The sequence below is a fragment of the Anopheles stephensi genome, chromosome 3 (genome assembly GCF_013141755.1).
Source record: "Anopheles stephensi strain Indian chromosome 3, UCI_ANSTEP_V1.0, whole genome shotgun sequence".
Taxonomy (NCBI): domain Eukaryota; kingdom Metazoa; phylum Arthropoda; class Insecta; order Diptera; family Culicidae; genus Anopheles; species Anopheles stephensi.
The window spans coordinates 64,585,840-64,609,942 of NC_050203.1; the positions used below are offsets into that span (position 1 = coordinate 64,585,840).

General features: G+C 44.8%; 2 protein-coding genes across 2 annotated transcripts in view; one reads left to right on the forward strand and one right to left on the reverse strand.

Moving 5' to 3' along the window:
* Positions 1-24,103, reverse strand: part of LOC118511645 (6-phosphofructo-2-kinase/fructose-2,6-bisphosphatase-like) — a 66,574-nt gene that overhangs the window by 23,495 nt on the left and 18,976 nt on the right. The window contains exon 2 of the mRNA XM_036054972.1: positions 23,167-23,187. Within this exon, the coding sequence (XP_035910865.1) occupies positions 23,167-23,187 (21 nt within the window). The remainder of the gene's footprint in view (positions 1-23,166; positions 23,188-24,103) is intronic.
* LOC118511646 (alpha-N-acetylgalactosaminidase) overlaps positions 1-24,103 on the forward strand; it is a 47,083-nt gene that overhangs the window by 12,372 nt on the left and 10,608 nt on the right. The window lies entirely within an intron of this gene.

Here is a 24,103-nt window from a genome sequence, read left to right on the forward strand (position 1 = left end):
CATCATAATCTATCAACCACCCTCGGGCTACGCATCCCGTATATCAGCCTAAAAAATCTACCCATTAGAATGACCCATTAGCCTTGTTTTTTGTTGTTGTTGCAAAATGACAAAAGTAACACACGCGGCAAACGGTCAATTCTTTTCCCATTCCGGATGCGCAAAACACAGCACGGTATCGTGCGCCAACTCGATCGATCGATCAACTCCCTATCGATATACCACCACGTGCCGTGTCATGACGGCGGACGCTCATGCAGCTTTAACGGACCGACAAATCCTTGACATTAAGCGGGCTCGATCGGTTTCGAGCGGTTCGGACGGTGTGTATTTTACACGTTTAGTGATCGTGTCGACAGCCGCACTTCTTCCCATCGTGTTCAGCAAAGGCTCGCGGCGGATGGGAACACGGGTTAAAAATCGTCACTTTAGCAGCGTACCGATATTTTATGTTTCTCATGCGGTGCTTTGCGCCTTCTAACATTTCAGGATCACGCAAACAGCCGGAAGTGATCATGGTTAAAATATCTACGTGAGAGATCGAAACAGTTGTGCCGGTTGTAGGGAGATGCTGCGATGCGTTCGATCGTTAATAATTATTTATTGCAACATGTTGGATTGTGTTTGCTCGGGAAAAATCTTGGTCTGGGAAGTGAATTAAATGATTAAATCCGTGATTGTACAGTTTTCAAATCATGGATATGCCTTCTCACTCACCAATAACGATTTTTTTTTCAAAATACTTGCATGCTATAATACTGCCATAAAATGTTCTAACATTTACTATAAATTTACTTGTTGCACCATCAGCAATATTGGAGCAATCCAAACTATACCATCAGTTACATGCTGTTGAGCAATTTTTTTTTGTAGACAGTGTTATGCATTTTTTATCACGTTTTCGGGCAGAGCTTTGTTTGGAGACGACGTGCAATTAAATCACGTACCTCCTCGGAATGCGATTAAGCAAAAAAGGTTGATAAAGCGTTTGATCATATCATGCAACACACCTGAAATGATTCATTGTCGTTTGTTTCCACCACAATAAACGGAGAAACAATTCTGTTATACTGAGGGACTATCAATTTCCTAGGGTAATCTGAGCGTAATCTGCTCCCCCTATCCGATTGGGCACAATGATATGCTGGAAGTTGTTAAACCATTTTTTTTTAAACAAAAAAAAAACGGAAGGACAAAACCATGCCGTGTTTGAGTTCCTGTTGGCTAGCATAACTGTCATAAAACGATAGCGATAGTAACAGATGATCGCTGGCTAGACACTGAATAGCGCTACACAATAGTACAATAACAGGTCTCTAGTATTGCCTACGAGCCCATATTTTCACGTCCCGCTTTGGGTCTTTGCTTGTGGGATGACTGCAGAATTTATAATGCCCTTTGGAGACTCTCCAATAATTCACTGTGGCTCGCCTGTATTGCCGCCGTATGGTAAATTTCTTTTCGTCCCAATAGCAGCACGCAATTATTACGTTTTCGCATCGAAATGCTTCACTTTAAACCCAACCTCACGAGGCAATTTTGCGCTCCGGCACGAATCTCAACACTACCGGTCTGAGTAGTGCGGAACAAGCAAATTCCTTTTCATAGCCGATTCGTGTCACCATTGTCCAGCGGTCATACGAATCTTCCTTGCGTGAAAATTTACACTCCCAAACACAAAAAAATGCTCCCCCATGCTCCAAAAGCTACCTAAGAAACCTCTCCCGGGAGGTTTGTGTCGTCGTCTCGGTGGCTAAAATGCGAGCAAATGGACACGGATCGGAAAGTAAAACCGCAAAGCATACCGCGCCATCGCCACCACACGTCATCCGTCCATCGTGATCGTTGTTGATTGTTCCGCGATTGATTGTTTGTCCGCACCTCCGCCAAACCATTGGCATAACCGGGGTGTGCGCGTGCAGGCGTGCTCGGTGCGGAACTTTCGCTTTCACGCATGAATTTTCGGTCGAAAAAGATAAAACAAATGAGTGCGCGCGCAAACAATTTTTTGAAAGTTTCCTAAAGCCAAGTAACAACACCACCACACGCCGTTGAGTCCCCTGCGTCGTCTGGCAGGCTCTTGGCGCAGTGTATTGTAGCAATATGGGGAAGGTAGTCCACGGAAGACCCAGTGCGTGTGTGGCGTGGGAGACAAGGACGATCCACGAACGAAATGGACGCCATCAGTTCACAGCGGGGAACTGGAAACTGGGTTCATTGAAGGTGGAAAAAAGGAGCGTACTGTTTGCGAGTTCGGCGCCATACGCTCCACCCATAGCTGGCGTTTCCCTACCGTCCGGTAAATGGCAGGTGCAGCTCGATTGTTCGCTCCAGGGAAGGTTTGGTCAATTTTAAGCATATTTAGCTTCCACGCCCATGCGAAAATGGATCGAAATTATGGGGAAAAGTATCGGAACAGTTTAAATAGAGGAATTTCTTCTTGCACTCGTCGCCGTTTGGCAAGGAGTACAAAGGGCTAGCGATGAGTAAGCGGTCATTGACAGAAAATTTAAGATGATCAAAGACTTTAACGGTCCTTTGTGCACTGTAGCCATAAACTGTAGTTTTGTGAGTTCCAGTCGTTTAGAGATTGCATACACTTGATGCACTATTTTAAAATTTAATTGAAGGTTTCTCCAGTCGTTTAGTCACATCAGAAATATTGTGAAATAATCTTAACATCAGGAACTCGCAATTTACAGTAGCTATCATGATTATCTCGATAACTTTAAAAAAAATTGGTCATCGTTGGTCATTAGACAGCAAGACACGTCTCAAAAAAAACTACTACACAGAATTGGTGCGTTTTGGAAAATTCCTAAACCACACCCCAATCTTCATCCACCTCTTCATTTTTCTGTAATGGCTTGATATTTTCCATCCAACTCACACGGAGGATCATCAACCTTGCCATGGCATCATTTTTCCCATTACTCGCAGGAATGCAAACGATGCACAAAACACAGAAGTAAAACCATGTCCAGATGGGTATCTTCGGAATGATGATGGTACCACCTTTGGCCTTTGGATACGGCTATGCCTTCCCAGACATAGAAGATGTAGCTGCAGGTTGCAGAAAACCTGCTAGACACTGGAACGATATGTATCTGAACAAAGAATGCTCTACCATACTGCACTTTAAGGTGTGTCTACAGCGTTAGTCACAGCTGTGAGTCGAAGATGTGCTCACGATCGAGAAAGAAGGGATGGTTTCGGAGGCTGATCCAGCGCATGCTCGTGCTCCATAGGTTTAATAATGGGTGCTATTTTTATCATACAGATAATCGCTTCAAGAGATAGTTTGATGCTTTAATGATAGAATTATAATATTTTCTTTTCCCATTTCATTTCCAGGTAAGCTCCCCGGGAAAATGTCAATCCAATTAGTGTGATGCGCATCATATGCTCTAAACATATTTGAGTTCAAACTGAAGACAAAAAAACCTCTCTCACAAGAATCCGCCGAAGTTGCATCGATTGGCTGCATTCCGTGCAGGTATGGAAAATAAGCACAGCATCGATCGAAGATGCATCGATAACATATTTTACGGTCAGAAAAATGCAATCTTATCCTGTCATAAAATGTATTTTTGGAACTTTGTCCAGCAACCAGATGCAACGATTGTGACAAACAAAGGGTTCATTGTACCTTATTAAAGAACGGCTCCGACCTTGTGGTGATTTGAGTTTCAAAGTTTTTTTTCCAAGAAGACTTTGGGCGAAACTATTCTTAGCCTCCGACCACATTTATACTTCGCAACGTGAGCCTAAATCTGTGGACACTCTTTGAGAATTTTAACTTCTTCAAACCGGTTGGACGATTAAGCATTCTCGGGTTCGAGCTTAATATTTGCATAAATTGGGGCGATTTAGAACAAGACAAGACCACAATTTATGGACATCATCTGAAGTTCAAAAGTTGTTTCTTTATTTTTATAAATCAATGCAAATGTCCGCTTTTATCCGGATGGAAAGTTTGTGAAGCAGAAAAAAGTAGCTCAAATTTGCAACATTTTAACAACCGCTGGAATGTGGCGAAACCGCATACAAGTGTAGGTCTTTTAATGTGTAATTTATCTGTTTGCACCTTAGAATTTACACGGTGGTACACGGTTGTGAAATCACATTACCGTTAGCAAAAATGATTAATTATTTACAGGTGTTTGCATCAAAGGTAAATTTGAATACCGACCCACTTGTCACAGTCTCTCGTCGCTGTGGATTGTCTTCCTGCTGCTGCCGTGGGTGAGAACGTACCACCGAAACTGTGTCTTGTTGTTTTGTCGTAGCACCGTTTCACCATATAACCACTTTATTTGTTGTGTGGTTTTTAGTGCGTTCTCCTTTATGGGGCGGGTGTTTGGATCCCAAAAAAAAGGCAACCCCCCTAGCGACACAAAGCTCTTTATTGTGCTGCTGCTGCTGTGTGAGCTGCCGCTTGTGTCGCGACTCTACCACCGGCCTTTCCTTCTGTTTCGTCCGGCGACTCCAAGCTGTTGGGGGTCCTCCTTCCAGGAGGTGGATCATGAAACTTTCTCACAGCAATTTGCAGCTTGGCCGTTGAAGGCACGATTGCATTATCGGTTCATTTGAGTACGGCGGCCAGCAATTGGATTGCGTTTGGCGGGAAGCAGCCGGTGCCGTATGCAAAAGACCGGCCAGAAACACCCACCGGCAACGGTCGATTGTTATTAAATGGGTACAAATAGAGCTGTCTTGGACGGGTTGTTTGTTTTTTTTTTCGTCTGTCTACCCAAATAGTTATGTTTCTGCGAACCCGAACGGATTGTAAATGGCTCACGATAGTTATCATCTGACACATGCACCTTTAACCTCCATCTTCACCCTTACTACACTTTAGGGAGATGAGTTCTCAGCGTGCCACCAAAAAACCAAGACATCGCAATAGCATGAAAACAGACATCAGACAACACTTTAATTCGTAGCACGAGCGCCGGGTCGTTCGGGCCGTTTTATGTTGCGAGTTGCAAATTGAATGGCGAAAATGCAAATTTGGATGAAGAGAGAGAGAGAGAGAGAAAAAACGCGTCATTGTCGGTGACGATTGAGTATAATTTCGACACGTTTAATTTAAGTGCGTCTGTTTGATGGATGGGTGGTGAAAACAAATCCAAAAAAGCAATTAAGAAGATCCCTAGTTTTTATTATTTACAATTGGACATTGATTCAAGGAGATCAGATTCTTGTGGAAAAATGTTATTTTTTCTACAAATCCAAAACAAATTAAGTTAGTTTCCTGTTGACATAACGTACTTACTGAAGCTGGATTTGCATAAGATCGGCTGAAAAATCCAGAGCACGATCCATTCTTTGCAGTGCAGCATCGCACCTTTAGACCTACTGACAGTAACCTTTGAGGTAACCTTTAGCCATCGAACGAGAGTGTAAAAATTTAAATCAAACCATCCAGCCCACCCTCCGGACACGCCTTGCGCCTTCTGGGCCTTTTCCTCCCGTTTTTTGTAACCCGAAACGAGAGCAGCAACCGGCTGACACCAAAGCGAAAAGGCAGGCAAACACTGGTTGGCATTTGAAAAGCGCCCCAATGGTCCACAGAACATATGGCAGATGCATCGCGACAAGCCGGCCGTATGATGCACCGTGCATCATCGTGCCCGGGAAAAAGCTGGGCCACCAGCACATGGTTGCGCGCCCATCGGAAAAATCGATTTGTGCGGGTGGGCTTTCAAGAACGAACGGGTTGGCACGAACTGCAACTGCTCGGTCGCTCGGTCCTCCACAGTCAATTTAAAACTGGCACACAAACTAGCTGCTTCCATTCGGTGGTTCCAGCTGTTCGGCTAAAGAATCAACTGAACCATTTGAATTGTGATTGTATGAGTGTTGTTTTTTGTTGTTGTTGTACTTCTTTGATTAGTTCACACGGCCCAGCTTCAGTCTGCGCTGCAGAGGGCACCTACAGCAAACACACCACGGATTGCACAATAGTTCGTGCCGGGTCGCGTGTGTGCAACAACCAGCCAATAGAAATACAAAAGCAAACTACAGATTGAACGTAGACAGTACCCCAACCATTAGCATCCACCGGTTTTAAACTGATGCACGGGAAAAGGTAGCTCTCCCCGGTGCTGAGAAGGCGTTCAAAGTCATAAAACGGTGCGAGATTTAGTGCTCCAGGAAAAGCTCAAAATCAATCACCATTGGCCATGTGGGAGTGGATGAGGTTATGCCAAGCGCGTCGTCAACCGGCAAACGTCATTCGTTGCCCGGGTGACAGATGTGAGCGAGCCGCAGCGGGAGGCAATCACTGCTTAGTCATAAATCTCTAGTCTAGTTACGCGAGCATCGATGCCGATTGCGATCAAAAATTCGAATAGGAGTTGATCACACCGCGTAAGAACTGTGCCGTTTATATGTAACGATCGTGTTGAACTCATACCCCTTTTGAACATTAATTTTCGTTAGCAAAATCAACTCAACGAGTCTATCTGTTAGTATCCCAGGTTCGTTTTGTAAGTTAAGCAGGGAAAGCCTTAGGCTTGATATTTTAACTGAAAAATCAGTAAAGCGTTTCTTGTGTGTCACTTGAGATAGTGTGCCGTGTTGATGGAATGGCGAACAACCAGTGAAGGATATTTTTCACCAAAAATAGGGCAAACGTCAAGTTATTGGGATGATGAGTTCGTTACAGGGGCAGCCCGATTGTAGATGCGACAGTGGCGCTGGTATCCACACGACAAGACCGGGATTCCAATCTCATATGGACCGTTTCCCCCATAGTCAGGACTGACTATCCAAATATTCGGCGTTAATAAGTCCAGGAAGCCAGAAATGGCAAGCATGACGTAAGAGATTGTTAGGCCAAGAAGAAGTGTTCGTTGAGTAGTGTGAAGTCTTTTAGCAGTGTTAATTCTGCCAAGAGAAATTCTATTGTCATCGACGATTATCCAATCAACGTGACGCTTATCCAATTTGAAGTATAAAATATCCCAAGTTTTAGTATTTCGTTATCCCATCAATATGTAAAGCTATTTCAACTGACCCGAGAAAAGCTATTTGCAAACCTCAAAAACTACTATTTGGATTATTACACATAAATCAATAAACAGGTCACCTCTTTCAATTTCCGTTTTAAACTCCGATCAAAACAGTTCTAAAACCTATAATTTTAATATTAACTTTTCTGGAATTTGCAAAATTAATTACCGTGTGTTAATAAAATTAATCACGGTATTGAAAGTTTTTGTCATTCGTCCACTAATGACTATATCTGAGGACTAATAATTGTTTTCGTTTTTCTATGTTTCTATGTAACTTTATTATACACATTAGAAGCATCTTAAGGTGATTGGAGGTAAAATGATAGGGGGCCGCAACTTAGCGATTGTGATAGAAAGCTTAAAGCCATAAAAAAAATCTCCTTTTGACCCTCCCAAGCAAAATAAAACACACAGGAAACAATGGTCCCAAATTAGTAGATCAAATATGGGGAAGGGTTTCTGTGTATCCGATGCCACCATGCCCGATGCCCTTGTAACGTTCAAAATTCGCAACATATTCCGGAAAAGTCAATCAACTTTCCGGTCCCGTTGGACTAGTGGACAGGGCCATCAATTTCCTAAAATAGCTTTGGTAACATCTTCGCGGTAGACAATGATCGGACCTATGATCAATCTTTCCCACTGACTGACCACTGTGTGACACGGGGTCGAATCGTCTTTTTGCGGAAGGAAGCTCGGTAACATCTCGGAAGCATCCCGGTGTTATGGAATGTTCGCCTGGTGTTCGCCTGCTCGCTGTGTCAACGGCAAGGAAATGAATGATGTGATTTTCTCAATCACCTTTGCCGGGTTGCGATTTTCTGCCAGTAAGCACGGCGCGTAATCATTAAATCCATCGATCGATCGATTGATCGAGCGTTTAATTTCCCGTGTGAAACAATTTTACCGAAATTCGCGCCATCGATTGTCGCGCAAAGATGCTGGTGATGGTGTCGTTCGCCATCGTCGTCATCATTACCCGATGCGTAACGGGGAGTCTTAACGGGGTGCTTTTTGCGCTTTGTATTGTGCCCGGCTGTTGTTTTGCGGGGTTCGTCGCTTGGGGTGGCCAATTTGAAGCGAGCCGGCAGCTCAAAGACAAAACACTGTGTTAAGCGAGGTTACGCGTTCCGTTTTCGGAGCGTTTCGTGCAGTTTAGAAGTTTGACGATGGTGGGAAAAAGGTGGTAAAAATCATGACACGTCACTGATTTGTGCACGTAGATTTGATGCCAAAAGCCCTACGGTTGCGTGATTGTATAATTGTGCCGTCGACCGACTACCGACCGTTGGAATTAAGGTTTGTTTAAATCTTTTAACCATAATCTCTCGCTAAACAATTCGCTTATCTTGCCAAGGTGTGCAAAATTGCGCTGTCAAACTGCTGCGAACCTAATGATCGCCGTCGACTCTTCACATCATCAGCTGCTCAGGGCCGTTCTCAGCCGAGAGAACGGTGTGGACCGACCAGCACCGGTACAAAAGAACGGTCGTGACAAAATTATAAGCAACATCGTCGTCTCCTTTCCCAGGCAGGGCAAGCGTACTTTATGCTGAATTTTTTGCATACACACACTTCAATCGGATGGGGAAAATAAACTTGAGCTTGCTTGGGCTGTCTTGACAGCTACGCATGATTTGCATCCACTTTGGCTCCCAATGTGAGGCGGCTCCCAGCTCTGGCCATTTAAGCAGTGGTTACCCTCACCTGAACACGATGTTAATTTATGCAGATGCATCACGCGGCGGTGGCGCGTTCGAGAATGGTGGATAGTAAATTATAAATATTTTTAAACGACCACTATACAGCCACATCGGAGTGGGTGAGTCGTTTGACTGTGATGATCGATAGCCATGGGAGCTATCATTTTTGCTAAATGGTTCTTGATGATGAGAACTGCCAAGTAGTAAAATCAACAACTTGGAAGTTGATAATTGAAATATGAATATTAATTGCTTCTTGGCAAACATCCTGCAGGGATGTTTTTTTTTATTGTGTAATAAAACTTGAAACATAAGTTGCTATTGATAGAAGACTTAGCACACTATATCGATTCTCGCAACCAATTATGTGAATGAAATCTTTTTCTGCACCACCAACGACCGTACACTAATAAGTCCTCATATTTAGCATTAAATATTAAAAAATGTATTTAATAAGAACAGTTCACCTAAATCCAGAACAAGTTCAAAAGCTGTGTTTCATATTAATATGCCTTCGAGTTGATGAAATTTGTATTTTATGAAATCCTCGACCAGATGGGAAAATTTTAGTAGCAATTAAGTTTTTTTTTATTTGAATTATGTGAAATTCTTCTCGATGTTCATTTTTTTCGGAGAACAGTAGAACATTATTTTCATCCCACTACAGTTCCAAATTTGGACATCAATTATTTGTCATCCTCCAAGTTAAAAAAAAAACTACTACAATTCACACTTTGGAGAAATCCAAAAAGGATCCAGGGAACCAAATAAAATACGAACATATGATATTCGTCCAAACCGTTCATAATGAAACCGGTAGGCAGAGTAACTATTATCGTTATTCAACGGAACTCTTAATAGCCCCCCAAAATAGCCCTGTTTCTAGTCTAGACGCCCCTTTAGCATTGCTTTTTTATGGCACTTTGGATAACATGTGTGTTTTTACACAGATATTCCTTACCATAGCGAGAGATACGTCCAATAAAATGATGCTCGCCTTTCGGCAGAACGCCTCCGAAACAAAACAAAAAATCCAAACAACGCGGGCATAATAACGCTGTGGCTCACCTTCGCCTGAGGACTGTGCGATTCTTTGTATTCTCCAGTCGCCCACTCGACCGACCGACACCCACCAAAAGAAACACGCGCGCGCGCCCATTCACCAGGCGATTCTCCCGTGTGATGCAACGCGCCTAGGCGCCATACATTAATTCTAACCACTTCGAAAACAAGCGCGAAACAACCAGTTCCTTGACGGTGTTGCCCCGGCAACGAATGCGATGTCCTCCGGCTGTTTCATCTGTGAAAAGGTCGAAGATGCACACACCGAAATCTCCACGCCGGACCCACAGTGTGCATATATTGCTGCTGCTGCGGCTGCGACGCTGTGCATTGTCGTCTAGAGGCCGAGAACGGCTTCGGCATATCGCGTAAATTCACTTACTCGCCTAAGGTCATTAGAATTAGCATTAAAATCAATTTCTCCGTTCGGAGCTGCTTACATCAGGCGGGCTGGCGCGATACTGCCGGTCCGAATCTCGATGCTGGCCACACGCTCAGCGTAATTGCGCGACCGGGCCAAATGAGTGAAAATGTTTGGCCCACTAATGTGTGCACCGTGCCGTTGTGTTCCAGATGCCATTTCGGAAAGCGAAAGCATCAGGAATACACGGGGTGGCCAGTACATTATGTGGCTTCGCGGGTGTATTTGCAAAAACGGGGGTTCGCCGAAGACATTTCGAAACATTGAAAATGAGATTTTAATTGTCCTAACAAGATCCTTCGGTGTTGCATTCACGTTCAGGTGGGATACGTTTCAATCTCATTACATGCTTAATTACGCTCCACTTTGTATCACATGCGAGTTATAAGTATGTTAAATGTAACATTTCAATCTTTGTAGTTGTCTTTGTGATTGCATAACCACGAATGGTCATGTTACATGAAGATTTCACACTAAGGTGTAGGCAGCAGCATTAACGTAAAGCAACATTAAACAAGAATAATATTTTTCTGAAAGGTCTCGTCCTGCCGTTTCTGGCTTTCTGTGACTTGATTTTACCCACATCAAAGTAGTCAGCACTGCGTCCGGGGTGGCGGACTGGATGGGATCTAAACCCCGGTCCTGCCGTGTGAAGACCGGCGCCGCTGTCGCCTCGGCCACCGGACCGCCACGATAATCCTGTTCTCGCTATTATCAATTCTTTTAGCATTAGTTTGCTGTTTGCTGAATAAATTGGAATATTGTTAAAAATTTTTAGCAACTACAGGCTAAAAATGACAGTTTTCCCTTTTGCATAGTTATCTCGTTCAGGTTTTATTGGAAAAGCAACTGAACAACACCATTTTTCATACGTTGGAATCTTTTGAATCATTGTGCAATTATTTAAAAATGTATAGATTGTTGTAAGAAAAGTATTTAAAAGCAATATTAGGGACCCAGAGATAACTCATTCCAGTTAGGGCAATGGCCCACCATAAATTTATTTGTAGACAACTTTTGAAGAATTGTGTAGCCCATTTTTGTTTAAAACTAAGTAAAACTTCCTTATCTATACATCTCGGTTCTTTGTAAGCCCTTTGTTACTCTTACTTTATGAATCATCTCCTTTGTCTCAATGTGCGACTTTGTTTAATGAATCATGAAACGTCTGCTTTAGAGACAACGAGTTTAAATTTATTGACTCAATAGAAAAGTCTGGTTCTCTCTTTTTTTAAAGTGACTAATAAGATCCAGAATCTAGAAGATCTTTCTTTGTTTTCTAGAATAAAGAGCTAATCGATTCAGACGCTCCTTTTAATAAAAAAATGGGGTCAATTGAACACCTTTATCTGCAAAACAGACCACCCATTCATCATACAAAAAAAAGCGGCACTAACGAATCATGTGAAATGTAACGCACTAATGCGGAAAACAATATCCGCCGCGTGTAAGCGATTTAATTAACTTGCTCTTTCAATCGCACCGACGAATTTTGTGCTATATCCCGGGAATCTAACACCCAGAAACACCTGTTAAACACAATCTAAGCTTTTCCGCCGCGTTTTGCAACCTCAGCTGCCCCACGCTTTTGTAAACCAGCGGTTTGAGCGCCTGTTTGCAAAGTGTTTGGGTGGTGTTTCCCCCCCCCCTCTCCCCCTTCAAGCTGCCCCTAGCAATTTTTAACATCCCTCACTATCGGCCACGAACGCGCGATTAGCGTTGTTTTCGGTCGGAAATGCCCCTTTACGAGCAAATCAAACAACAACAGTGTCGGACACACCTTTCGGAGCAGCAGACTGCAAACTCAATGCATATCGATAGAAACAACATTTTTGTGGTTTCGTTCCTGCCTCCCTCACTGAGATCGTAAATGCTGGTAATGCACTGCAGTGCATGCAGTTCCTGCCCTGCGGGGTTTAAAGTTTGAACACGTCCGCAAACGCCTCATAATTGGTGGTCAAAATCGTGCGCCACCACCGCTACCCGGATCTTTCTTTCCTTCCGGCGCAAATTACAAGCCAGGCGCTTGAGAGGGCTTGGAACTGCTCCTACTTTGGAAATGTTATAGCCGCCATCATCATTAACAACGATCGGCAGTCACAACACGGGACAGAAAAACAATTCCCTTCCCGCGATTCCTTCCCGCATGGTAATTTAGTAATATAATTTGTATAAATCGTTCAACCAGCGTTTGGAGCGGACTGTGCATCTCTGTTTTTTCCCCACTTTCTGTAACAAAGCAGCAGCTCTCTTCTTCTCAGTAAAGTTCTGCACAAAAAAGCGCGAGTAAAGCATAAATCACGTGTGTGGTGCGACTCCTAGGGAGACGCAAAGGGCACCTCCTGAGGGGGGTGGCTGCCTAAATCGTGAGGCATTAGATTATTAAATTTAATGTGCCACTATTTTTCCGCCTCCATCGTCGGTACCTCCGCCACAGCAGTTTGGGGAAAAGCCTCGTTAAGCACAAAGCGCGAAGGAAAATGGCCGAGAGACACAGAAGCAGAAGGGCTCGCACAAAGTCTTTGATTTGCGAGCCGAAAAACGTAAGTGCTGCATAATGAAAAAGCCGTTGGACTTGCGATGAAGGAAAAAAAAGGATGCACCAAAGCATAACAACATAACGACGACTCCGGCTGAAATTACTACCCCTTTTTTTTGTTCGTTGCTTTGGTTCGCGAAACGGAAGCGTCATCAAGTGAAGCGTGCTGGAAAATGTAGGAAAACGGAGAAAGGTACACCACACCTGGGCACCACAGATAGGTCGATAGGTTCGGCACGCAAAATAAGGCTTGGCGAGATGGCACCTAAATGAATCCGACTCCTTCACCCGATACCAACGCAACAGGCGGGTGCACACAACGTAAACATAACTTGCAAAATTATGAGTTTCGATGTCGAGTGCCGCTACGAACTCGTCCAATGGGTCGGAATGGAACGTAAAACAAACAGCCAAGCACTTTGGCACCCAACGGGGAAATGAATTCGACGTGCCCGGTCGAAACTTATGTAAGACGGTTGGTTGATTGCTCCAATTATCCGATCTGGACGATCAGCTGGTCAGCCGCTTGGAAGCCTTCTTGCGCTCGCGTGGTAAAGCGTGGAGGAAAGTGAAAAAGGCGATTTTAAATCACTTTCGCTGTCTGGGTTTTTTTTAGAATGATATAAATCCTACCGAGGGATCATAAAAAGTGAATTAGAAACATGCGCTGTACAGTGGTCGATTTATATGCTGCAAGATTTTATGTGGAACTGGCGAGGCCCATCGGTACAGTTGCTAGCGGCGTCAATTGCTAACATCCACGGACCGGTATCGAAACCCATCTGGTTCGTTATCCATTCCATTTTCCCTTACACTTGACATGATTATTCAGTCAGAGGGAGCCTTTATCTTTGCTTATTTAAATTTTAATATCATTGGTTCTTAAAAGTTATCTTGGCAACTCCACTTCTTCTTTGGCACTTCAACCTCGAGAGGTCTCGGCCTGCCATTTCTGGCTTCCTGTAACCTAATTTTACCGCAGCTGGATAGTCAGTCCTGCTTACGGGGATGCGGTCTGGATGGGATTTAAACCCCGGTCCAGCGGCCGTGTGAAGACCGTCGCCGCAGTCGCCACTACCACCGGACAACTCTATGGGTTTTGATTAAAGGAAACTTGTTTGCCTTGGTTTGTAGAATAAACTGATTACTCTTCCCAATCAAGAAATCCTTCAATCTGATGTAAGAACCGTCTTCAAGCATCTTATCCTGTTGGGATTGATACATCCTCTAGGCAGCTTGAGCAGTCCAGGGCCTCACTCTCAACTTCTGATTCTGATAAAGTTTTTAGAGACTTCAGGTGAACAGGAGAATTCGGCAAGTGTTCAACTCTTGTTCCGTGGGATGGTTGACTGAAATCGAAAATTTAAAAGCGATTGGAGTGCTTGACGTCGAATTGAATTATTCGAAACTGCTCCTGAGGTGCCGTGACTCACCGTCTTTTCATACTATTTATGACACGGTGAGCATTAAAATTCGAACCTCCCAACACAAGAATATTTAATATTCATACAAGTCAAATAAACTTTTGAATACAATAAAATATAAGCCGGATTTTCTCCTAGCTTGATCGTGTTGAATTTGCTTATTTGCATTCAGATCCGTCTACGCCCGGATTGAACCTCTGCTATCACCTTCAACATAATCCAGTCGGTTGTAAACTACATTCACCTTCTACAGCCAACCATTGGCAAAGCATTACCGGTAGAACCAATGTTTGTTAAAAAAAAAAATCATTCGAACGTCACACTGACGCAGGCGTTATGATTTATTGAACACCGGGGACCAACCGCGGATCGAAGCAACAATCGAACCTCGAGTTCGATCGGCACAGAGTTCAAGTACAGGCAGGCAAACAATCAACGAGGAAGCTTTGTGAATGGCTTTTGACCAGCAGCATTACTTTGGTTCCGCAATCAGCAAATCTCGCGACGCCTCTCACCAGTCACTGCAGGGAGACGCTTTGCAATAAACATCCCTCCGGCCGTAATCGCGCGCGCAACCAAAGTCAATGCGAAGGTTCGATTTATGATAAAGCGTACCTTCCCTTTAAAACACCTTTCACATTTTATTCCTCGCGATCGCCAAATCGAACCGTTAAACATCGATCGATCTAAAGGCAGGAGAAAAAAAGGGTTCTATTATTCACGCCACCAGGAGATGGTTGCCAGCAGCGTGTCCAAAGTGTACTGAATTATGCAATAAATAGAGCAGGGAGTAGCACGAACAACCCGTTGTGGGGCGGATGTGTAAAACAAACTTGTGCCGGATGTGGTGGAAGCTGCTGGCAACCCAGAATGGCAATGCCAACCCCCTTCTGTTCGTTTCAAGACGTCAGCAAAAGGTCATTTGTTTGTTTGCGAATGTTTTCTACCAACCGGACGTACCACCAACCAAATGAATAAAACATTTTTACTGTTTTTTCTATAAAATTTTATGCTGTTTGGTTGGTAGCAAAACAGTTGAATGTAAGAAAAACAGGGAATAATTAAATTTGGCAAAGAAATTGTAAACTCGCCAAAACAAACCACCCTTAAAATGCGCTCTCAACCTTGGCTCAACGGCTTGTTCCATTGAAAAGTGAATCAGCAACAGAGAAACAACAAATGCTACTGCGGCCACTAAAACGAGCGGACAATTAAGTGTGATAGCTCACCGCCCATTAGTCCGGGGGGTTGGGGTCGGGGATGTTGTTTCCTTCCAGCCCGCCCGTTTGGGCGTTGAAGCGCTAAAAGCCAATTCGGATCTGCTGTGGCACGCTTAAGATAGAATTGAGCCGGAATTAAGGTGATCCAGATAACCACCACCCGGTCATCAACGGACCGTGTCGAGATAATCGGAGTTGAGACTTAGCCAAAAAAAAAAAAGACTTTAGCGCACGCGTTCAGGTTTAGCGTGTTGTGTGAGAGAGCGCCGGATGAAAATATTAAGTCCGTTTTCTTAAGGTGATTTTTTGACACTCGCCCTCGGTCCCTCGCTACGAAATCTGATCACAACTAAAGCATTAACACGAGCGTGTACCAGTTTATCGTTTTGATGGGCTGGCGTTGCTCTCCTTCTGATTGCTGCACGGTGGTACCCCAAGCTACTGGAGTTGGACTGCGGTGGAAAAGGGAAAAACTTTCAATTTCGAAACCTTTGGTGCGTATATCGATTGTGTTGCGATTAGGACTCACACAGTTCCTTTTTGGTTTCGCAGAGAAAAGAGAAAGCAACCATAACCACTCCCGACAGTTTTGATGAAGGGAATTGAAGTGTTCTAAATCACACCCGAATCGATTTATCTGATCAATGTTCGATAATGTACCTCCACTGACTGCTTCGATACTGAAATTTGTAAGTGATCGCAAAAGCTTGATCCTTATCGATCGCTGCATTTGTAGCTGAGAAATTCAGACTCGTATAGAACAAAACCGGCAATTAGTTAGCTCATTTCCCAACAGATGGCGTCACACGCGCCGCTAAGAGCAGTGACACTCAACTCTGCCCTCACACAAACAGCTGATAGTGAACTTTATGGAGTGAGAAAAATTCAACACACTGTCACGATTTCCGTACAAACGATTGCCGCCCCTCTTGCATAACATCTATTTCGATCTGTTGCGTACCGAGAAAAGGAAAATCGTGCTTCCCCAAAAAGCACAAATCGCTCGCGATTTTGAGTTAACATTGCAACCCGTGCTACCGAAAACAAAGACTTTGTTTGACGTGCATTCTACGGCACAGCGGCTTCGGCGGCGACGACATGACACTTAACCGACGTTGCGCACTCTGATGGCAAAAGACGTCAATTAAAATTTGAGCCTGTTAATTTGTCAAATTCCACCGCAAAACGAGGCATTACGCAGCGGGGTGTGTGTGTGTAACTAGCTGGGTGTGTAGGTGAGAATGAAATGTATGTCACCAGCGTGTTGCAAAATGGTTGCCGTTGTTTCGTTTACGTCTCACCTGTCGGTCACCTGTACATGCGTCGAAGAAACTTGAATTGCATCGCGATTACAATCTGCAAAACGATAAGCGATGCGAAACGAGACAAGGTTGCTCGGAACAACCAGTGTATTTCCCGTACATTACTGTTGTTTTATTGCTCGTTGAAAGCATTTACTAAATGGACACGGGTAAGAAATGTTGTATGGAAGAGCCCTCAGAACCAAAAATTCCACAGTTCAATGTTCAATTTAATTAACCACCATCAAACGCAACTTCTCTACCTGCCGATTCCTTTTCCATATAACATATCCTAAATTTGAGGCCTTTATTTCCTATGGCCGTCGCAACTATTTCCACCTGGATCTACCAGCTTGATTGATCGGTTTTTTGGTTTTGTTTACCTTACCGAGCGATGCAAAACATTTCTTCGCGCCATTCCAACACGATAGACACCTGCACAAGCACCCACCACTGGGCACCGTGGCGGAAGCTCCGATGCGTTTTAGTATTCCGCTCAGGAAAAGAGAGCGACAGAGAGAGAGAGAAAGAAAAAGAAAAACGTAACGCCAGCATAAACGGCACGCGGCCAACGTTACTGCACGACATGCCTAGGATATGCTGTCCCTTTGGTACGGGTTCAATCGCAACTTTCAATTTCGTAATCACTTTCGACATCGTGGAACCAGCTCGTCATGTTACCCCATGATATCACGTTTTTTTTTGGCTTCTGTGCCGTGGCCAAACGCAAACTTCCTTCGCCGGATGTCACGCGCAAACCGATGACCGTCGCGTCATCCATCGATCGATCGTGCAAGGGAAGGGTCGTTTGACAAATCTAAATCTGTCCGGTTCGTCGTGGTCCGTTTGGATTCGTAGGGTTCGTCGCTTGCTGACAAATCTTTTGATTTCCAACGGTCAACGAGGTCCGGTCGCGTCGTGCTTTTGTGGGACGAAACTATAAATTAAACACATCCTAAAGGACTGTTAAACTGTGCAACAAGCGCTCTTCGAACTGCTTCGGTTCAGTTTATAAAGGCTTCGTCTTCACTCGTGCCGCGAAGGCTTGCTCAAGGGTTAAGGACTTATGCTTCCGTCTTCGGCTGTTACGCTGACTGGCTATGCACGCTTTATCACCTTCCTGCTTTGTAAAGCATGATGGATGTTGTTTCGCCCATTTGTCTACTTTCCTAGTTTAGCTTGTCTCCTTCCCTGCACCCCGTCGTCTCCCATTTATCTGACCGGTCAACGGTAACGACGTGCATTTTTCCCGCCAGGCGTCTGTGTTGTTATTTCTTCCGTCGACGGCTACCCAAGTTGGACCACTTAAACTGCGAGCAAAATCGTCACCGATTGTTGGTGCTGTAGGTCTCTCAGGTCCAGTTTGACACATTGTCGCAAGAAGAAAGAAGCGAAGCGGACAACACAAAACGCTAGTAGCACACAATTGCCAACCGACTTGTCGACGATGATCACGACAGCACCAACGACGACGAAGACAACACCAGCAACAACAACGGTTCCGAGTCAGGAGGGTGCTGTATATATTATCATACTAATCGAAGCGTTATAGCGCGTAACGCTCGAACGTGAGCAGCCGTTACGATGGATGGATGGTGTTTCCGATCATGGAAGAAAGTGAATGAACTGTCGATTTCGAACGCGCGCCACCCTTGTTTTACTATCAACTGCTGATCGATATTTACAGTATACGATTTTCACCCGCCAGTTTTGTAATCGGCTACTTATTTCAACCCCTTTTCACCTCTAATTATGCGACCAAAACGTGAGATGGGTGAGTTGCTTCTTAAGCTAAGATCGCAACAGATCGATTGATCGATTTTGCTGATGGATCATCAATCAAGAGGCTCCGATCCGGATAAAATATGCCGATAGCATTATCAGGAAATGCATCTGTGTGTGCCGCCGTGCGTGTTAATTCGAAAATTTATGATAATGATACGAAACATTTTACACGTCATCAGCTGCTCACTTAACGCATACATTTCGACGCGTTTTGGTAGGTGAAATTTTCGAAAATTAAACTGCGATATCTGACCAACGCTTCCGTCACGCTTCAGCGGCGGCCGGTTTGTTACGGAGCGGAGAAACATAAATGGACATTGGTGGCTTTCTTTTATTGCGCTATTGCTGATGGTAATTAACCGATCGGAGTAGCTAGTAACAACTGATCGTAATCACATCATGCCGGAGCGATATTTTATTGTGACAAACCACAGCATCCAAGCCTTTGATCGCGGAACATAAATAATGAAACAAATTGTGTTACGATTGGATTTTTTGAGCTTGGCTAGTTGTATCACACAGCGTTGAAAAGGTGGTAAGATGAGAAATTCTCACAAGCAACATCAGCTCAAATGAGCTGGAATTTGCCGCAGCACAAAACAAAAACCTTCAGCAAATGTCGATCGACGATCCACTGGACTGGATCGTTCTAGCATCAGATGAGTTGACATTTAAACAGTCCGTCCAGTCTAATTAAATAAACCAACAACGGCTCCGGACAGCTTCAGTTTGGATTCAATGTGTACGATTCAACGTCAAAAAAAAGGTCAGTTCCTTCCCTCCGACTGGGCCACATCTCTTGGTCAAAAACTGTGTTGAATATAGACCATCATTTTCTCAACCGTGCATCCTTAGCAGCTGCTCGTTGGTCGGTTTTTGAATGTCAACTCTTTGCAACCTATATGTTGGGAAATAAAATAAAACCCTTATGCGCGCTAACGAACGATCAGTCGACGGTCAAGAAGTGCTTGAGTTTTGCCCTTGCATGCTACCGAGTTTTGCATTCTTCTGCTAACGATGCTCGCGTACGCCACACCGAACCAAGCACTGACCCTAACTGTGTCAAAAGTGACACCAGGGCAAACGCTACCGTCGGTTGCGTTAACACAGGAACCAAAGCACTGGCTGAACTTGATCCGAAATCGGAAAATCGCTCGTGATGTCAAAAACACAACAAAACACTATTCAAGCAGAAGTTACTCCGGTCGGCGACGATGAAATGGCTTTGCGAGGGAGAATTGCGCAATACTTTGCGCGTGTGAACTGGAAGCGATCTCCGGTGGTGGTCCTCCGGGGTGCGATGGAGAGCGAAAACGACAAGCGATGTGAGTGAATTTGGATCCGATTCGTCTGTAAGCGCGCACGCGCAAACACACTTTCCATTGTTCCTGGTGGTGAGAAGCAAACGATCAATCTGGCTATAATAACGCTTGCCGCAGCGTCAGTAACGCTTGCAGTGTTGAGAAACCCTGTTCCTAACTCTTTATCGTGAGATGCTTCTCAACGGCATTTTTGACCACAAGACACTTACGGGATCATTCGTCTAAAAGAGGAGGCAATAAATGACATTGCTCGAGTCATATGGCAAAAGGGACTCCTTCGGTGAATTGAACGATACATGTAAGGCCACAAACCTCCACCAACCAAACCACACATTGCTCCAGTTTTAACATTTCTTCTGGTTCGTTAATGCTCACCGCCCTAAAGTGGGGAACAATACTAATTATATGTTTGCCCTGAGCGCTGGCGCGCTGTAAGTAAGCAGCGCAGCCCATCTCGCAGCCGCCAGCTAACCAAGTAAGCTATTTATTAGGATAATTACTGTCAGCCATTATGGTGCGCCAACCATTACCCCGGCAGTGTGCGGTAATCGTGTTAAAATATTGCCCACAGTTTTGACCATTTGCTGTTCCTCCACGGGCCTTGTGCGGCGGCGACGACGACGATGACTGCAATTGGCGTTTGGCTTGCAGTCAAATGTAACATCTGAATCACACTATCCTTTCCCGACATTCCTTCCAGTCACAACCCATCCATAGGTTGTACGTTTGGTAATCAAAATTCATCATCATCATCATCATGTCGCTCGCTTTAAATAGTTTAAAACCCCATCATTTCTGTTGTTGCTTGCCGCCCCGTTTTTCTTTTCACTTCCCAAAACGGGGAGGCCAAAAGCCCAAAAGCAGCCAAATTATTCGCAAATGGAGTCATATTCAAATCGGCGCACGGTTTATCCACACCATCCACAAAACCGTTTACATGACGACTGTGTAATGCGCAACTTCCGGTGCATCTTCGTCGAGCTTCCTTTCCGTTAGGGTCCAACGAAATTGGTGCACTTCTCGCGATGCTTACTCAACCCGGGTAACGCGCTGCTTACCACCCTGTAACAATGGCTTTATGTTGTGCCTCGGAGAGTGCCGGAGAACAAGAGAAAACAGAAAACAAAACCCACCCTCACGGAGGCACTCTGCCTAATGCTTCGTGACGCTGCAGGAGGTTGGTTGGGTTGGTTGGGCTTCTTGGGTGTGGTAAGGGTAGTTATGTGCAACCACACACACGCTGTGGTTTTGTGATTGTAGTTCCTTCCTGTATGGCTTGGGTGCTTTGTGTGTGTGAACATGTGAAATGTGTTATATCGCAATCATTCATACGCAAATCATGTGGTATCGTTAGCTCTCATATGAAGCAGCCCACGCAGCATGTCACACGCAGCAACACCTAAAGCGCTCGACTTGATCTACTTCGATCAAGACTGTCCGCCCCATCTACGCGATCTTACGCACATTGTTGACTGGGAACAATTTGGTGCCGCGTACCGCACACGAATCAAGAGTTTATCGGGGTCAAGTGAGTGTTGTGACAGACAATACTGTCCGTCCGGCGCATTTCTAGGGCGCGGAAATAAGAATGCAATTGCTTGAGAACGTATGGAATTGTGTTTGGTTAATTGCGCTTGGAATTGGCAACAGTTTTACTGCAGTTTGCTCAACCGTTCTCAATTTATTCTTGAACCAAGATTTTATCTTATGCGTCAAGATTCTTATCTAGAATCAAATCTTCAAACGTTTCAAGTTGGAGATTCAAAAACGGTTAGCACGATTTGAAAATTATCAAAAAAAAAACTGTCATCGCTCACAGTCGTTTTGCTTAATGGCTCTTGGGTGTAAGCTTTGATGGGGCCTCTAGAGCCGGCGATGAGGCAGTCCGGTGGCCGAAGCGACAGTGGCGCCGGTCTTCACACGGTAGGACCGGGATTCAAATCCCATTCAGACCGCCTCCCCGGACGCAGAGCTGACTACTTTACTACGGGTAAAATCAAGTCACAGAAAGCCAGAAATGGCACGCCGGAGATCTCTCGAGGTTGTAGTCCACCGAAGAAGAAGAAGCAGTTCTTGAGCAGCAAAAAAGCAGCAGCTTTTTCACATCAGCAATGCACATTTATCGATCGAGCCTTTCCGATCATATTCCCGTCGAACAAATCATTCACAACCATTTACAGCTTGCAACACTTTGTTGCACTAGATTTACCTTTCCAGACCACTCCCGCCACCAGTTTCCGCCCTTCTGAAAACCACTAAAACCGAGCTCAAGTGCAAAGATTTTACGCGTTCGGCATCGCATCGCTTAATTGCATGCCGCCGATGGCTACGATACCGAATGCGTACTTCCTTTTATGAGAAAAACACTCGACGATGATTTATGTGCGACCGCCGTGCGATCCCTTCCCAACGTGCCCGGGCTCAAATGTCAGTGCCCTTCTTCCTTCCAAAACATGCTCTTCCCCCCGTTCTTGTGCTGCTGCTCCATCTCGGTCGGCCGATTGATCCAAATGTCACAATCTCGAGGTATCTGCTGCTAGATTGCGCATACCCAGCAAAACGAGGCGTGCCACAACACACCGAAAGACACCACCGAGCAAATAATCGATGTACGCTGAATGTACGGATAATTTACTCGTTGGACCACGGGATGCTCGAAATGATTTAGCGAGCGACCATGGGGTGGTTTGGTGATTTTTTTTCTCCTTCCTCTTGCTTTAGTTGGGGCGTGAGAGTGTTATAATTTCAGGCTATTAGAGCTTCATAAAGTGTACCACCGCTCCACATCTAACTGTTTCACAATTTCCCACGACGGATGGGTGGACGGCGGTGGGCGAGATCTTGTCCGAAGGCTCACACAGATGGGTCCACTTCAGCAACCGAACCGAACAAAACCGGGGTGGAGCAAGGAGGAGCCGTTCGAAAAAGTTCAAGGTACATCGATATATTCCGTATCGCTCTGTTCACCATCAAAGTCACCTCTAATCATTGCCATCCTTTCCACAAACACTACTTCAATGGCACAGCGTCTGATGGGAGGTGAGGGTGACCTTCGGTTAACGCGATGTATCTGCCATCGTGGCGCTTGGGCGGATCATGCACACGCACCACTCGAACAGACTTGATCCGAACTGATTCTCTCGAACGGTAATTTCTCGCGCTCGAGGATACAGAAATTACCTCTTCAAAATGGAGCCGCTTCACGAGATGATCTTGAACCGGGAGGCGACCCACATGCCGCCTGGTGGGAGGCATCTCCGTGGTGGAGGCTTGCCCAGATTTCGCGGACGCGGTCAAGAATTGGACCACTTTGGGTTGCAGAGTTCGAGGTGACCACAGTTCCAGTGGCGATTAGTGGTTGACTCACCTTCATTGATGCCAGCTTTGCCTGTAACGAAGAAGCGAAAGAGAGTGTATCATTAGTGTGGCGTTGAGGCGTGAGTGGAGTGAATCGTTTGGGGTAGTGCCGTGAAGTGATAAAGACCAAGGAGGTTAAATTAGGCATAACGAGCCGTTTGTTCTCGGGTTGTTTGGTCGATGAGTTAAATTCAAGGATCACTAAAAGTATCCTGAGCACACAAGGTTGGAGGAGCGGTCCAGTGCTCCAGTTCAAGATCTAACATAATTGTTATTGAAAATTGAATTTAAAACAAAAATGACAAATTGAACCTTCTCCAAACACTTTCAATTCTTTTTTCACTGTTAAATGCTTGCCTTAAGCGTCTGTAAGCCATTACAAACAAATGGCCTCATTTTGCGCTAAAAAACGGTTTATGTGTCATTTCAGTTTGCACGGAACTCCCTGCTTTTTGTTCAGATGCATGTCGAAATTAGGCCTATCCAACACAATTGGTCTGATAGATCAAATTATAAGTTACTTCTGTGTACTTTCGTGACAGCCGGCAGGCAATGCTGTACAGCAAAAAACAACACACACACGCACGAATTGCAACCGTTGTTAACATCAAACCGATTCCGATCGACGCCTTTTTAACGCCTAAAATAAATCTCAAAGGTACCGTCCTCGAGACCGAAGTGATTGATGGCGATATGATGACCACCATTCGGGAACTACTTTATTTCTGCATTGTATTCAAATTATACACCGATCGTGGAGATCGTAACCCGCAGGAGTGTAAAGTTAATCATGTCGATCGATCATGACACATTCGCGCATGCAGAGGAGCCGCGGTTGCACTGCGGACGATTTATGACGGAATAGGCTGACCCGCGGGAATGTTTATTACACCGTTATTACCCGGGGGCGTGTTCCGTTCCCCGGTGATCGATTCGGATTTGTGTCC